The sequence below is a fragment of the Scyliorhinus torazame genome, chromosome 21, assembly GCF_047496885.1.
Source record: "Scyliorhinus torazame isolate Kashiwa2021f chromosome 21, sScyTor2.1, whole genome shotgun sequence".
NCBI classification, from domain to species: Eukaryota; Metazoa; Chordata; class Chondrichthyes; order Carcharhiniformes; family Scyliorhinidae; genus Scyliorhinus; species Scyliorhinus torazame.
Genome location: NC_092727.1, coordinates 12223343 through 12239382, shown reverse-complemented (window position 1 = coordinate 12239382; position 16040 = coordinate 12223343). Strand labels below are relative to the sequence as shown.

The following is a 16040-nucleotide window of genomic DNA, read 5'->3' as shown; positions in this document are numbered from 1 at the left end:
TTACAAAACCCTCAGTAACTATTGCATCTTCTCACACTCTTCCCAAATTGCACTTTTGCTTGTCAGATCACCATTCTATCCCTTATCCTTCCAACATCTGTCGCTATATCAAATGCAGTGCAGTCCTCTTAAGATAAGGGGCAGGATTCTCCGACCCCACCACCGGGTCGGAGAATCACCGGGGGGCGGTGTGAATCCCGCCCCGCCACCGGTTGCCGAATTCTCCGGTGCCGGGGTTTTGGTGGGGGCGGGAATCGCGCCGGTCGGCGGCCGCTGGCAGCAGCCCCCCCCCCTGGTGATTTTCCGCCCCGCGATGGGCCGAGCAGCCGTCCGTTTTCGGCCAGTCCCGCCAGCGTAAAGCAAACCAGGTCCGTACCGGCGGGACCTGGCTCTGCGGGCGGCCTGCAGAGTCCTCAGCGGGGTGCGGGGGGATCTGGCCCCAGAAGGTGCCCCCACGTGGCCTGGCCCACGATCGGGGCCCACCGATCCGCAGGCGGGCCTGTGCCATGGGGGCACTCTATCCCTCCGTGCTGGCTGCTGTCAACCTCAGCCATGGCTGGCGCGGAGAACAACCCCCCTGTGCATGCGTTGGGATGACGCCAGCACACACTGGTGCTCCCGTGCATGCGCCAACTCGAGCCGGCTTGTGGAGGCCCTTCGGCACCAGTTGGCATGGCGTCAAGCCCTTCCGCGCCGGCTGGTGCGGTGCCAACCCCACCACCGCCGGCCTAGCCCCTGAAGGTGCGGAGGATTCCGCACCTTCCGGGCGGCCCAACGTCGGAGTGGTTCACGCCACTCCTTGGCGCCGTTATGGTCCGCCCCGTCGGGTAGAGGAGAATCCCGCCCAAGGTTCTGCAACGCCTCAGTGGAGCATAATACTAGCATGCGCAGATATGAAAACTGCCACCTTCATGGCAAATTTTCAAGTCACATGGAACAACCATTCTAAACTGCAAGAAATTTTTTAAAAACCTAGTCAGTAAGGGCAACAACATAATAATAGAAAATCACTACAGAGCAGAAGGAGGCCATTCAGCCCATCGGGTCTGTACCGACCCTCTGAAAGAGCACCCTATCTAGGCCCACAACCCCACCCTATCCTGATAAACCAGCAACCCTACAAAACCTTTGAACACTAAGGGCTAATTTAGCATGGCTAATCCACCTAACCTGCACATCATTGGACTGTGGGAGGAAACCGGAGCACCCGGAGGAAGCCCACACAGACGAGGGAGAATGTGCAAACTCAACACAGACACCCAAGGTCAAAATTGAACCTGGCTCCCTGGCATTGAGGCAGCAGTGCTGAGCACTGTGCTACCCTCATCGTATACCCTGTGTTCCACGTTATATTTTCAGTTTAAAATGAATGAAATTAGCATTTAGTTTCTGAATCCAAATTATTGATTCTAGATTGTAAATAGTTGAGGCCCCAGCACTGAACGGCACTCCACTTGTTAAACATTGTCAACCGTGGTCATCCTAGGTTATTGGAAACCACGGGTGGTCGGGCTCTCGACAGGGTGATACCCTGGCACTTCCGCAGCAATCCAGGCAGCTTGGCACTGCCAGCCTGTCACCTCGGCAATGCCAACCTGGGGACCTGGATGGCATTGCCTGGCTGGCAGGGGCACAGTCAGGTTGCAAGGCTGGCAGTGTCCCTGCCAGGCTGGCAATGCGAAAGTGCCCGGGTCCCAGGTTTCCCATGCCAGGGATGGGTCCAGGGATGCCCTGTCCTTTGGAGATGTGTGAGGGGAGACTTGAGGACCTTCTAAGAAGCAGGTTGGGACAGTGGGCTGGGGGGGGGGGGGGGGTCCGGAGGCCATAGTTGGGTGTCCGAGGGGGGTCGAGCTCGTCACTGCAAGAAGTGAGGTAAGTGCGGTCCATGGGGGGCATTCCGCGATGAGGCCAGAAATAAACCGCTAGAGTCCCGTCTTATAGCGGGGTCGTTCTTGGCACCCCGCTATATGTGCCCAAAACGAAACTCTCATTTTTATATGTTAAATTGCACCCATTGACTCTGCCTGATTGCACTGAGATTTTCTAAGCGCCCGGCTATAATCTCCTTAATAACAGATTTTACCCATGATAGATGTTAAACTAACTGGTCTGTAGTTTCCTGCCTTCCGTCCCCCTCCTCTATTGAATAAAGAAATTACATGTTTTTTCGGGATCCTTAAGGGGGAGGGGGAGTAGCCCCAAGTCGTGGTCCACATAGGTACCAACGGCATAGGTAGGAAAAGGGATAGGGATGTAAGGCAGGAATTCAGGGAGCTAGGGTGGAAACTTACATCTAGGACAAACAGAGTTATTATCTCTGGGTTGTTACCCACGTGATAGCGAGATGAGGAATAGGGAGAGAAAGGAGTTGAACACGTGGCTACTGGGGTGGTGCAGGAGGGAGGGTTTCAGATTTCTGGATAATTGGGGCTCATTCTGGGGTCGTTGGGTCCTCTACAAACAGGATGGTCTACACCTGGACCAGAGGGGTACCAATATCCTGGGGGGAAAATTTGCTAATGCTCTTCGGGAGGGTTTAAACTAGTTCAGCAGGGGCTTAGGAACCTGAATCGTAGCTCCAGTATACAGGAGGTTGAGAGTAGTGTGGTTATGAGTAAGGTTTCAAAGTTGCAGGAGTGTACCGGCAGGCAGGAAGGTGGTTTAAAGTGTGTCTTCTTAATGCCAGGAGCATCCGGAATAAGGTGGGTGAACTTGCGGCATGGGTTGGTACCTGGGACTTCGATGTTGTGGCCATTTCGGAGACATGGATAGAGCAGGGACAGGAATGGTTGTTGCAGGTGCCGGGGTTTAGATATTTCAGTAAGCTCAGGGAAGGTGGTAAAAGAGGGGGAGAGGTGGCATTGTTAGTCAAGGACAGTATTACGGTGGCAGAAAGGACGTTTGATGAGGATTCGTCTACTGAGGTAGTATGGGCTGAGGTTAGAAACAGGAAAGGAGAGGTCAGCCTGTTAGGGGTTCTCTATAGGCCTCTGAAAAGTTCCAGAGATGTAGAGGAAAGGATTGCAAAGATGATTCTGGATAGGAGCGATAGCAACAGGGTAGTTGTTATGGGGGACTTTAACTTTCCAAATATTGACTGGAAACGCTATAGTTCGAGTACTTTAGATGGGTCCGTTTTTGTCCAATATGTGCAGGAGGGTTTCCTGACACAGTATGTAGATAGGCCAACGAGAGGCGAGGCCATATTGGATTTGCTACTGGGTAAAGAACCAGGACAGGTGTTAGATCTGGAGGTAGGTGAGCACTTTGGTGATAGTGACCACAATTCAATTACGTTTACTTTAGTGATGGAAAGGGATAGGTATATACCGCAGGGCAAGAGTTATATCTGGGGGAAAGGCAATTATGATGTGATGAGGCAAGACTTAAAATGCATCGGGTGGAGAGGAAAACTGCAGGGGATGGGCACAATGGAAATGTGGAGCTTGTTCAAAGAACAGCTACTGCATGTCCTTGATAAGTATGTACCTGTCAGGCAGGGAGGAAATGGTCGAACGAGGGAACCGTGGTTTACTAAAGTAGTTGAATCACTTGTCAAGAGGAAGAAGGAGGCTTATGTAAAGATGAGGTGTGAAGGTTCAGTTAGGGCGCTCGAGAGTTACAAGTTTGCTAGGAAGGACCTAAAGAGAGAGCTAAGATGAGCCAGTAGGGGAAATGAGAAGTCTTTGGCAGGTAGGATCAAGGGTAACCCTACAGCTTTCTATAGATATGTCAGGAATAAAAGAATGACAAGGGTAAGAGTAGGGCCAGTCAAGAACAGGAATGGGAAGTTGTGCGTGGAATCCGAGGAGATAGGAGAGGTGCTAAATGAATATTTTTTATCAGTATTCACACAGGAAAAAGACAATGTTGTCGAGGAGAATACTGAGATTCAGGCTACTAGACTAGAAGGGCTTGAGGTTCATAAGGAGGAGGTGTTAACAATTCTGGAAAGTGTGAAAATAGATAAGTCTCCTGGGCCGGATGGGATTTATCCTAGGATTCTCTAGGAAGCTAGGGAGCAGATTGCTGAGCCTTTGGCTTTGATCTTTAAGTCCTCTTTGTCTACAGGAATAGTGCCAGAAGACTGGAGGATAGCAAATGTTGTCCCCTTGTTCAAGAAGGGGAATAGAGACAACCCCGGTAACTATAGACCAGTGAGCCTTACTTCTGTTGTGGGCAAAATCTTGGAAAGGTTTATCAGAGATAGGATGTATAATCATCTAGAAAGGAATAATTTGATTAGAGATAGTCAACACGGTTTTGTGAAGGGTAGGTCGTGCCTCACAAACCTTATTGAGTTCTTTGAGAAGGTGACCAAACAGGTGGATGAGGGTAAAGCAGTTGATGTGGTGTATATGGATTTCAGTAAAGCGTTTGATAAGGTTCCCCACGGTAGGCTACTGCAGAAAATACGGAGGCATGGGATTCAGGGTGATTTAGCAGTTTGTATCAGAAATTGGCTAGCTGGAAGAAGACAAAGGGTGGTGGTTGATGGGAAATGTTCACACTGGAGTCCAGTTACTAGTGGTGTACCACAAGGATCTGTTTTGGGGCCACTGCTGTTTGTCATTTTTATAAATGACCTGGAGGAGGGCGTAGAAGGATGGGTGAGTAAATTTGCAGATGACACTAAAGTCGGTGGAGTTGTGGACAGTGCGGAAGGATGTTACAAGTTACAGAGGGACATAGATAAGCTGCAGCGCTGGGCTGAGAGGTGGCAAATGGAGTTTAATGCAGAAAAGTGTGAGGTGATTCATTCTGGAAGGAATAACAGGAAGACAGAGTACTGGGCTAATGGTAAGATTCTTGGCAGTGTGGATGAGCAGAGAGATCTCGGTGTCCATGTATATAGATCCCTGAAAGTTGCCACCCAGGTTGAGAGGGTTGTTAAGAAGGCGAACGGTGTGTTAGCTTTTATTGATAGAGGGATTGAGTTTCGGAGCTATGAGGTCATGTTGGAGCTGTACAAAACTCTGGTGCGGCCGCATTTGGAGTATTGCGTGCAATTCTGGTCGCCGCATTATAGGAAGGATGTGGAAGCATTGGAAAGGGTGTAGAGGAGATTTACCAGAATGTTGCCTGGTATGGAGGGAAGATCTTATGAGGAGAGGCTGAGGGACTTGAGGCTGTTTTCGTTAGAGAGAAGAAGGTTAAGAGGTGACTTAATTGAGGCATACAAGATGATCAGAGGATTGGATAGGGTGGACAGTGAGAGCCTTCTTCCTCGGACGGTGATGTCTAGCACGAGGGGACATTGCTTTAAATTGAGGGGAGATAGATATAAGACAGATGTCAGAGGTAGGTTCTTTACTCAGAGAGTAGTAAGGGTGTGGAATGCCCTGCCTGCAACAGTAGTAGACTCTAAGGGCATTCAAATAGTCATTGGATAGACATATGGACGATAAGGGAATAGTGTAGATGGGCTTTAGAGTGGTTTCACAGGTCGGCGCAACATCGAGGGCCGAAGAGCCTGTACTGCGCTGTAATGTTCTATTTTCCAATCTGATAGGGTCTTTCCAGAATCTATGGAATTTTGGAAAATTAAAATCAATGCATTTCTATCTCAGTAGTCAATTCTTTTAAGACCTTAGGATGATGTTCATCAGGACCTGGACACCTGTCAGCTTTTAGTTCTAATAATTTTCTCAGTACCCTTTCCCTAGTGGTTGGTTGTTTTAACTTCCTCATTCCTCTCAACTCTTGCTTCACAATTATTTCTGGGATTTGTATCTTCTACAGAGAAGACAGATGCAAAATATTTGTTCAATTCATCCGCCATGCCTTATCTTCAATTATTTATTTATTTATCAAATTATTTTCCAATTAAGGGGCAATTTAGCGTGGCTAATCCACCTACCCTGCACATCTTTGGGTAGTGGGGGTGAGACCCCGCAAACACAGAGAGAATGTGTAAACTCCACACAGACAACGACCCAAGGCCGGGATCGAACCCGAGTCCTCTGAGCCGTGAGGCAGCAGTGCTAACTTATCTTCAATTATTGATTCCTCCAACTCACTAGACAACTCTCACTTCCCTTATTCTTTTCCTTTTTAAATATCTGTAGAAACTCTTAATATCTGTTTTTATAGCGCGCTTTCTCTTGTAGTCTAATTACTCTCTCTATTATTATTTGCATCATTCTTTGCTTTTTTTACTATTCTGTCAAATCTTCTGATTTTCATGGAAGTGTATGCCTTTCTTTCAATTTGATATTATCTTATTGCCACAGTATCCTTTCTCACTGAACTGTATCTTTCCTGCTTATTACCCCTTAAATGTCCGCCACTGCATCTCTACTGATCTGTCTTTAACTTACTTTCACAATTCACTTTATCCAGCTCTGTCTTCATACCCTCATAATTGCCTTCATTTAAGTTGAAAATGCTAGTCTTAGGCCCACTCATCTCTCCCTCAAAATGTACGTGAAGTGCAATAATGTTACAATCACTGCTGCCGAAGGACTCCTTTACTATGAGGTCACTACTTAATCCCATAGTTCCTAATCTAGTTCGGAATTCATATGCTTTATAGTGTAGATTTTACTTTTAGGGATTACAGTTTAAATGCAAGATAAGTGAAAACACTTGGTTACGAAACTGGCATGTATAGATGCAAATCAAACAAACCTGACTTAATTACAGTGAAACGCTACCCTGTGTTTATCTTACAAATAGGGCCGGTTTAGCTCAGTAGGCTAGACAGCTGGTTTGTGACGCAGAACAAGGCCAGCAGCGTGGGTTCAATTCCCGTACCGGCTTACCCAAACAGGCGCCAGAATGTGGCGTCTGGGGGCTTTTCACAGTAACTTCATACTTGTGACAATAAAAGATTATTATTATTATTATTATTATTAATAATAAATGAACAATGAGTGTTACAACTCTAAGTTTGTAATGGAGCTAGAAGGTCTGCCCTTGTCTCACTAAAACATTCATATTGTTTACGTAGTTCCCTAATGAAGAAGTTAAAAGCAATGATGGGGGCTGTAAGCCTGGAGAGAGGGAAATTATATCAATTGGGGAAATAAATAATTCATTGGGGTCACAAGAATCAAAGGGTTTGAGTTTGAAGGTAAAAGATAGAAATTTACATTTCAGTTTGAACCATCCCAAGCACATGGTGTGTCATGGAGTTGGCCTGCTGTGGGTTATAAGGTTCTTTTGCTTAATTTAGCTGTTTTTGCACAGGAGGCAGTTGCAGCATTGGTCTGGTATAGGCTGCATTTCAGTGAGTCAGGAGAGCAAAAAGAGAAAAATTTTAGTAAGCAGAGAAAAGCTAACATTATTGTTCACCGCTGAGAAAACAAATGGAGGCTTAAGTTCGGTTTGGAATTTGTGAGGGGAAAGAACCTGGCAGATCTGCCCAGTTTGAAGCGAGAAGAAGAAATTTACAGTGGTCCTCACAGAGCCTTGTGAGAGAAAGCAGTCAGCAGAGTTAGTTTGGAAGTCTAAGGTCTAAGAAAAGGCAGTTGTACATCTGCTGGCAACCAGAACAAGGATCTGAGGAGTCTCTAGCCCCGAGGTCTTTAAGGAAAGGTTGCAAGGAATGCATTGCAAAAATCTAACAGAAGGGGCCCCATAAATCTTGAGCCCTGGAGAAAACTGAAAGGAGAATAAAAGTAAATTCTGGGGGGCTGTGACACACCTTTGGATTGGTCCCAAAAAACATGAATGAACCTTCAAGATTCTATAATGTATAAGGGGGGGGGGGAGTATGATCCATAGATTACGTAGTTATTAACTATATTGTTAAATTAATAGTGCTTGCTTTGTTAAATTGTTTTATGTACAATAAAGCTTGCTTTTGAATAAAATCATGAAATCTATTAGTTCTATTAGTTAATCATGGGGTATTCCGATTTATTTTCAACCACTAATGGTCTCTTAACAGTATCGTAACAAGAAATCATTTATTTGCAAATTGGGTTTTACCCTACTTTTTTTTTCAACTCCACCAGTCACTAAACAAATTATTTCAGTAAGGGGAATTAAAATAGATTTTTCTAAGCGTAGAAGGAATTGTTCAGATGGATCTGCATGTTAACAGCACTCTCCAACAGGATACAAGTCCCCCCCCCTCCCACCCAAAATATAGAGGTAGGAACAGGATGGAATGCTACATTTGTTATGCATCGTACCTTTAGAGGTGGATTACCCGACTCATCAGGATTACTGCCAGGCATGACAGAGTCTTTTCTCGCCCCTCCATTTGGTCCATTGCCTGCATTAATTTCTCCATCTATACTTGCACGCTCAGTGACACATCTCAATTTGGGATCACCCCCATTCTGATGCTCAGACGTTAATTCTTCCTCTCCAACTGGAGGCAGTTTTGACGAATTGTCCACAGAGTCACATCTACTATCCCCTGCTCCAATTTCTTCATTTGCTTCTTCATCAATTGCCACTGCACGCCCCTGGTGACCCGGTTGTTCAGCTCTCACCAGGATGACATCACCTTCTGTGTCACTCCCACTTTTATCTTGGACTCCTCGTTTCTCGTCAACAGAGTCAATGTCATCATCGGCTTCTTTGTCAGGGTTTAGCTTATTTGGGGTTGGGGGCTGCACATCTCGACTTTTCGAGTCAAGCACACTTCCAGGCTCACTTCTTCCCTGGCTTTGCTCAAACGACACCTTTTTTTCGCATTTGCAAGTTGTAAATCATCAAAAAGAACAAGTCAGTAAGTTCTACTTAGCAGCCAATGCCAACCTATTTGTTACTACTTTCTCTAGGTTGCACTGAACTAAGACATGTTTACAATTATTGAAAGAGTAATCGACATTGCTTTAGGGATACTAAAACATGAAAATTCCATAAACGTTAACTGTATTGCATGAATCATTTTTTTTGTTCAACAACAGACCATTGATAGCACTTCACAGTAGGGGCCGCATGTGTTATGCAGCATGAGCCATTGCTTCATCTTACACCCTTTCCCTTGCGACATACCCTCAGCACAAATGGGCAAAATCATCCCAGGTGTGACCGATGTCTTGCATGGAGCAAATTCAAAATGAGAGGTGATGTGTTTATCTTTGGTAAAAATGATGGATGATATTTCACGAAGCTCTGATGGGCAACATATCCTGAAGCTGAACTCAGTTAAACATCAAGGGAAACAGAAATCATAAGTAACCTCAGGATATGTACATACACAGTAACTGGTTTTCTTCAGACCAGTATGAAAAGTGTGGCAAGTGCTGGGGTGATATTGAGCACAGCACATCTTACAATTCAGAGGTTGGAAGTATAAGTCAAACAAAGATGGGCCCAAAAGATACTAACCCTCCAGCCATTTTTAAACCCTCCATTGCTGACTATGAATCAGGCTTCCTTTTTGGGAGGGGTGGGGAGGCAGGTGTTGGGGGCGAGCATATTTTATATCAATATAAAATTAAGCTTCCTTTTCCTACATAATGCAAGTGGCTCCCTCACATGAGCAGAATAGCCATGGAACAGATAAAAACATATAAACAGGTCCGACTGTTCTTCCTGGTTAATACAATTATGGCGAACTTCAATGTACAATGTTTTTTTCAAAATACGATGGAATTGAAAAGCAAACCAATCATTCCAGTTTTTAAAAAAAATCAATTATTTACTAGTTTTCTTCAACGGATTGAAAAAAATGTTTCACAATTACCTTGCTGAATATAACTGACCTAGCCAACGGCCTTTGGCTTGTTACCTTTGCTGTAATAAACTCAGTCTAGTACATAATACATGTTTTGACTTTATGATGCACATAAGCTGCATGGATTGCATAAAGCACAGCACTTACTATTGGAGTGCAAACACTGGTCAGCCAACCAAAGTCTGGTGTGACAGTTCAGTTTTTGCACAAATCTAGAAACTAGTTTCACCGATTCTATGCACAAGAAAAGCTCTAAAGGATAGATTCTATAAATAGAGGGAGAAGGGGTAATCAGTGGTTGTGATGGGTTGGGGAGTGGGGTGGTGGGGGGGGGAATGAGGAGGGAGCTGGGGAAGTTATGCTACAAAAGTTCAGTGACATCAGTCTTGTGATGTCACACAGCCAATCAAAAATCACCTCTTTCTGACTTTCTGCTTCTTCATCAGACCCTGGCAGGTTCTGGAGCTCAGGTTCAGTCTCTTCATCAACATGATCATGATCTGCATCCTCATCGATCTCTGCACTTTCCTGAATGTTTAAGGAAAAGGTCCAGTTGTGACACCAATGAACAGTGAAAATTCAATGAACAGTCAACTCCAGATAAGTGCCAACATGATCTCTGCACGTGAACATGATTGTTCTTACTTCTATGATATCGTTTTTCACATCTGTCACATACCCTTAAATTAAACAATGATGAACCAGAACTGACATTTACCTCAATTACCAGTGTACTTATCAATTTCTGAAAACTCTGTGGGGATCTCTGAAAATTCCTGTTACAATTCAGTGAAAAATTACTGATAATGTGGGAAAAAGTAAATTTATCTTTGAATTACTGAGAAACACACAGAACAAGAACACCATGGAAAGTTTCATCTTTAATTTGCTTGCAAGGGATGAACCATAGACAAAAGCTGTGTAAACTAAAATTTAAAGGGATACTGGCTTTGCAATGAAACTGTAACACTAGTCATCTGGACTGTGACATACAAAAAGAATGACAGGAGTTTCCATTAACCTGCCTGCTGTGTAATAATAAGAGATCTCTTGCAGGCCACATATCTAGTTACAGCTTACTTAGTCAGGTACAGTTCTGGGTTTTGTCTTTGGTTGTTGGAAAAGTGGGTGGAAAAATAATCACCCCATTGTTGCATTTCTCAGCAAATGCGAAACACATAAAGATAAACAAACGTGCAAGCTGATGGCTGGCTTTTCATAACTCTTGTAATAATGAATCGGCCGTCACAGATGCTGCAGTTTTAGAGAGTGTGGCGATTAATCGTGCCATGAATATTTTTTCTTCAGATTTCTTTTGTTTAGACAAAGGATTACATGGCATATTAAAACATATAATGCAATGGGATTTCACTTGTCTTTCTCCATAAAGTTGTCATTCCTCTTCTGACAAGTCAAGCAATGCTTTTTGGCCAGATTGATTCACAAAAGCTTATGGAAAAATTAAATGCTGGAAATACACGGGGAGGTACACCACCATTGGTAAATGGAGCAAAAATGGTTCCTGTTTCAAATGTAAACCCACTGGCAGAAGTTCTGATGAATCCCGTTTTACAAGGTAGTTATCCTCACTTGACCTATAAGTGACATTTGGCATGGACCCCTTGTGTGCAACACCACAGGAGATTAAATAGCCATTTACAAATATGCAACTATTTTCCCTATCCCTAAAAAGTGCCTGAGACTAGTTTGCTTTCTGACTGCAACAGTAAGGCAGGTATAGAGAAGGTGCTTACACTCATGGGGGAGACCAATACTAAGGGCCATAAATATAAGGTAGTCACTAATACATTTAATAGTGAATTCAGCAGACACCGCTCTACCCAGAAAGAGGTTAGAAAGCAGAACTTGGTTGCAGTTTAGGCGAATGGCAGATACATTTAGGGGGAAGTTAGATAAACACATGAGGGGGAGAGGAATAGAAGGTTTTGATGAAAGCATTCAATGAAGAGTGGTGGGAGGTTGTTTGTGGGCAGCACAAACTCTGGCAAGGACCAATTAGGACAAATGGCCTGTCGCTGCCTTGAATGTTCCATGTAGTTCTGTGTAATAACTATCAGTGAGTCCAAAAGCAGGCTTCTGATGAATCTGATTCCATTCATTTCTTCTTTGCTCACTTGCATTCACTACATTAAGAATGGAGAGTGCAGAAGATGCAGTTTAATATGGACCTAACCTGCATCCCAATCTTGGTTGCACCCTCCACTGCTATTGTTTTAATATCGGTTAAGAGTTCCATGTATGCAATCTAGGAAAATGTGTTTGTGTACCTTCAGTTATCCAATTTCCTCCTAACAGAAATCTGCTGTGAAAAAAAGGAAACATCTCAAGAAGACAGCCGTATCTTCCCTTTCTGGCACTCCTATTTTGTGTTTCATTGAAAAACTTCAAAAACGGAAAACATTTGAAAGAATGGCAGATGCTGTCACTGGCTACTTAGAAGTGCTTGCAGGGATCTAAACTGGTGAATAAATACATTTTAAAAACACTGATGGTGAAGGAAATTACTGCACTCAGTCCCTTTTCTTTCACACTCACACACCTCAGATAATTACTAAACTGCTCAAGCAACTAGGAATTAATTTGGTGTTGCTTTTGTGAATCCCAGAGGGGAAAATCTAATTACTGTTACCCGATTCGTTCTGCCAGCAGGGGTGGTACTTCATCTATACCACAGCTGGAGAATATACTGGAGGTATCATCTTTAACCCTGTGAATAGTAAAGCGGTATTAAAAGTACCTACATAGATGCCTCGATTATCTAGAAAATGCCGGAAATTGAAGATGCAGTTAGTGGCTTCACAAGTTTAATCCGACTTTAGCAGTTATCACCTCGAAACAAATACAGATAAATCATTTTTGTTGTTTCTGGATAATACCTCGAATAACATCTACTTTGGTATCATTCTTCAAACGCACACTCAGCTCAGCTGAGAGCTTTCTACCTTTAGGTGACCTTCCATGAATTGTGCGTGGGAATGGAAAATTAAGCACATTGAAAAGGAAATATACTGGTGTCTTCAAATTGTATGTATGCGTGAGTGTGCATTTTGGTTGTCTACCCTTATAGGGTTCCACTCTTACTGTGGTGTATGCATAGCGGTTAGCACAATTGCTTCACAGCTCCAGGGTCCCAGGTTCGATTCCCGGCTTGGGATACTGTCTGTGCGAAGTCTGCACATTCTCCCCGTGTGTCCGTGGGTTTCCTCCGGGTGCTCTGGTTTCCTCCCACAGTCCAAAGATGTGCAGGTTAGGTGGATTGGCCATGCTAAATTGCCCTTCGTGTCCAAAATTGCCCTAAGTGTTGGATGGGGTTACTGGGTTATGGGGATAGGGTGGAGGTGTGGGCTTGGGTAGGGTGCTCTTTCCAAGAGCCGGTGCAGATTCAGTGGGCCAAATTACCTCCTTCTGCACTGTAATTCTATGACTATGACCATGACTTATCAAATCGTACCTAAAGAATCTCCTCTAATGTCTTTGCCTCTCTTTCCAATGCAATTCCCACTGTAGTCCAACGAGAATCTATTCTTGGCTTCTACCATTGGAAGGAAAACACCAGCTTCTACGTCACCACCACTTCTCTCAATCCCTTCACTGATTCTAAATCTACTTGCCCAGTATCCAGATCTGGATGGGCCACAATTTCCTTCGATGAAACATTCGGAACACCAAAAGCATCGTCTTCAGCATTTGCCACAAATTCTGTTACGTTGTCACCAATTCTATTCCGCTCCCTGGCCACTGTATCAGGCTGAACCAGACTGTTCATAACCTCAGTATCCTATCTGATCCCATGCTGAACCTTTGATTCCATATCCTCACCATCATAAAGCACCGGCTTCCTCTGCATCTCCCTTCTCAGTTTTCCTATGTTAAAGGCACTATATAAATGCAAGCTGTTGCTATTTCTTTGAACAAAGGCAATACCACATGGTAGGTGGAAGTGTGTATGTTTAAGGTCTTTATTCTGACATCAAAAAGCCCCATACTGGAAAGTGTATCTGCAAGGACAGGAGGGATATTCTTCTCAGTAGTTGAATAACCTGCTTACCTTCACTATCCAGAACTAAGCTTGAAGATGGCTGCTTGGGTATGTTACCAGGGAGCTATTAATGAGTATGGAATGGTAAAATTATCAGAGGGCTATTAATGAGTATGGAATGGAATAGAAAAATGGACCAATGTGTTCAGAACATAAAAGAATAGGGAGATAAAAAAAAAAGACCCAGGGAAAATACAGCTGCTGTCAGAAAAAAAACCCAAAATTGAGCTTCTGTGAACTATTGTTATTCATATTATCTCAGGATTCAGGTGACTGATAGTCATGAACGGATTAGTTTCATGCTTTGCAAGGTTATTCAGAATACCTCAATAACATTACCCCCATGTAATCACTCCCGAAATTAATACTTAGTAATCATTTGTAGATGGATTATATGATAAACATAAAACAATTCAGTCGTAATCATTAGTCCTTTGGTGTGTGTATTATTTGATATCCAGCACCAAGCACAATTGGGCACTGGTATTGCCAAGACAGCCACCTTTAGTGGAAGGAAGAAGAACAAATCAATTCCAATAAACTTCATAGTGCATGTTAAAAAAAAACTCATCTTTGATTCAAATTACAGTTAAACATCATCGGTTTTGCTCTTGTTTACATCATCTGAAATGCCTTCATTAGACTGGTATCTTAAATCATACACTGGAAACTGACTAAATATTACATCCTATCAGTAGCCACACAAAATGCTGTTTTGATTTTCACTTCTCAACAGCTGCCTTTTTCTATAGGAAAGCAATTTAAGTAACACAAGATTCTCACAGGTACAAATTGGCAGGCTCAATCATACAAGTCCGTTTCAGAATCATAATGGCAATCCCTTTGAATATTAGATGTTCATTTCCATGCTGATTTACATATTTCAGAATGTTAATGGTCTCTTAAATGTATAATGATTTCTCGAAAGGCACTTTCCCATTAGAATTTTCCAAAGTCCAAGATGTGCAGTGCATCAAGCCACTTTAAAAAAAAGACAGCACAATTGAACGAGATAACAGACCTTCTCCCAATTCCCTCTCTTTCTCCCTGTCACCCTCATCCTCTACCTCCTGCTCCCCCTCTCTACCTCCCTGCTACCCTCATCCTCTACCTCCTGCTCCCCCTCTCTTCCTCACTGCTACCCTCATCCTCTACCTCCTGCTCCCCCTCTCTTCCTCACTGCTACCCTCTTCCTCTACCCCCTGCTCCCACTCTCTTCCTCCCTGCTACCCTCTTCCGCCTGCTCCCCTAACAACAGACACTCATCTGCAACAGTCTTTCCGGGGTTTAACCATCCTCTTTAGTGGGACTTGTAGGACAATGAGTTTGTAGATAACAATTAAAATGAGGAACCTTATAGACTGTACACAGTCCCTGTCTGCCATTGTGGTTAGAAACTCAATAAAACCCAAGAGTTTATATACTGCCTGATTGGGTTAAGGCTTGGAGGCTTCATGAATGAGATTCAGACTTACTGCAAGCCCCATGTACTTCCAACTCTGTAACATCACCTCTGACTGTACCATGCCCACCTCATACTGTAACCATCCTTTGTACCATCCTTTGTACCTTCGGCATCTCCAGATTTAAGTACACCAATATTCTATTGACAGGTCCACCATTCTTCACCCACTAAAAGTTTCAGTTTATCCCCAGTTTTACTGCCCATAACCAATACCACACCTGTTCTTGTTGACCTACGATTGATCCTGGTCCTTCAGCATATCAAATTATTTTTAAAAAAAGTATATCTCAGAAATTTGAGGTCTTGTATGCAAATTGGAATGGTCAACACTTCTAGAATTATAAAGGTCAATACTATACAGTGCAGTTTGCTCATGGGTGACATGGTAGCACAGTGGTTAGCATTGTTGCTTCACAGCACCAGCGTCCCAGGTTCGATTCCTGGCTTGGGTCACTGTCTGTGCGGAGTCTGCGCGTTCTCCTCGTGTCTGCGTGGGTTTCCTCCAGGTGCTCCGGTTTCCTCTCACAAGTCCCGAAATACATGTTTGTTAGGTGAATTGGACATTCTGTATTCTTCCTCAGTGTACCCGAACAGGCGCCGGAATGTGGCGACTAGGGGCTTTTCACAGTAACTTCATTGCAGTGTTAATGTAAGCCTACTTGTGACAATAAAGATTATTTTTTAAAAATTCTATAGACCTGATTCTATAACTGTGACTGGGATAAAACAAGTAATTTTCAGGGAGATTTCTACTGACAGGAAATCTTCTGAAAGGGTTAAAGTATTATACTGCATATTAAAATAAAAGATTCTGTGAGAATTAATCCTCCCTGATTCCAAAGTCTTTCAAGCCTTCTCGGCATTTCTATTATACT

The 16040-nt window shown here is 43.7% G+C and overlaps 1 protein-coding gene across 6 annotated transcripts in view; it reads right to left on the bottom strand.

The window, feature by feature from the left end:
• Positions 1-16040, bottom strand: part of LOC140398169 (centrosomal protein of 164 kDa-like) — a 321180-nt gene that overhangs the window by 158396 nt on the left and 146744 nt on the right. For 5 of the 6 annotated variants that reach the window (XM_072486508.1, XM_072486509.1, XM_072486510.1 and 2 more), the window contains 2 exons: positions 10058-10168; positions 8142-8639 (listed from right to left, as the gene is read on the bottom strand). In XM_072486508.1, the coding sequence (XP_072342609.1) occupies positions 8142-8639; positions 10058-10168 (609 nt within the window). The remainder of the gene's footprint in view (positions 1-8141; positions 8640-10057; positions 10169-16040) is intronic. The other variant, XM_072486512.1, reaches the window with a different exon arrangement.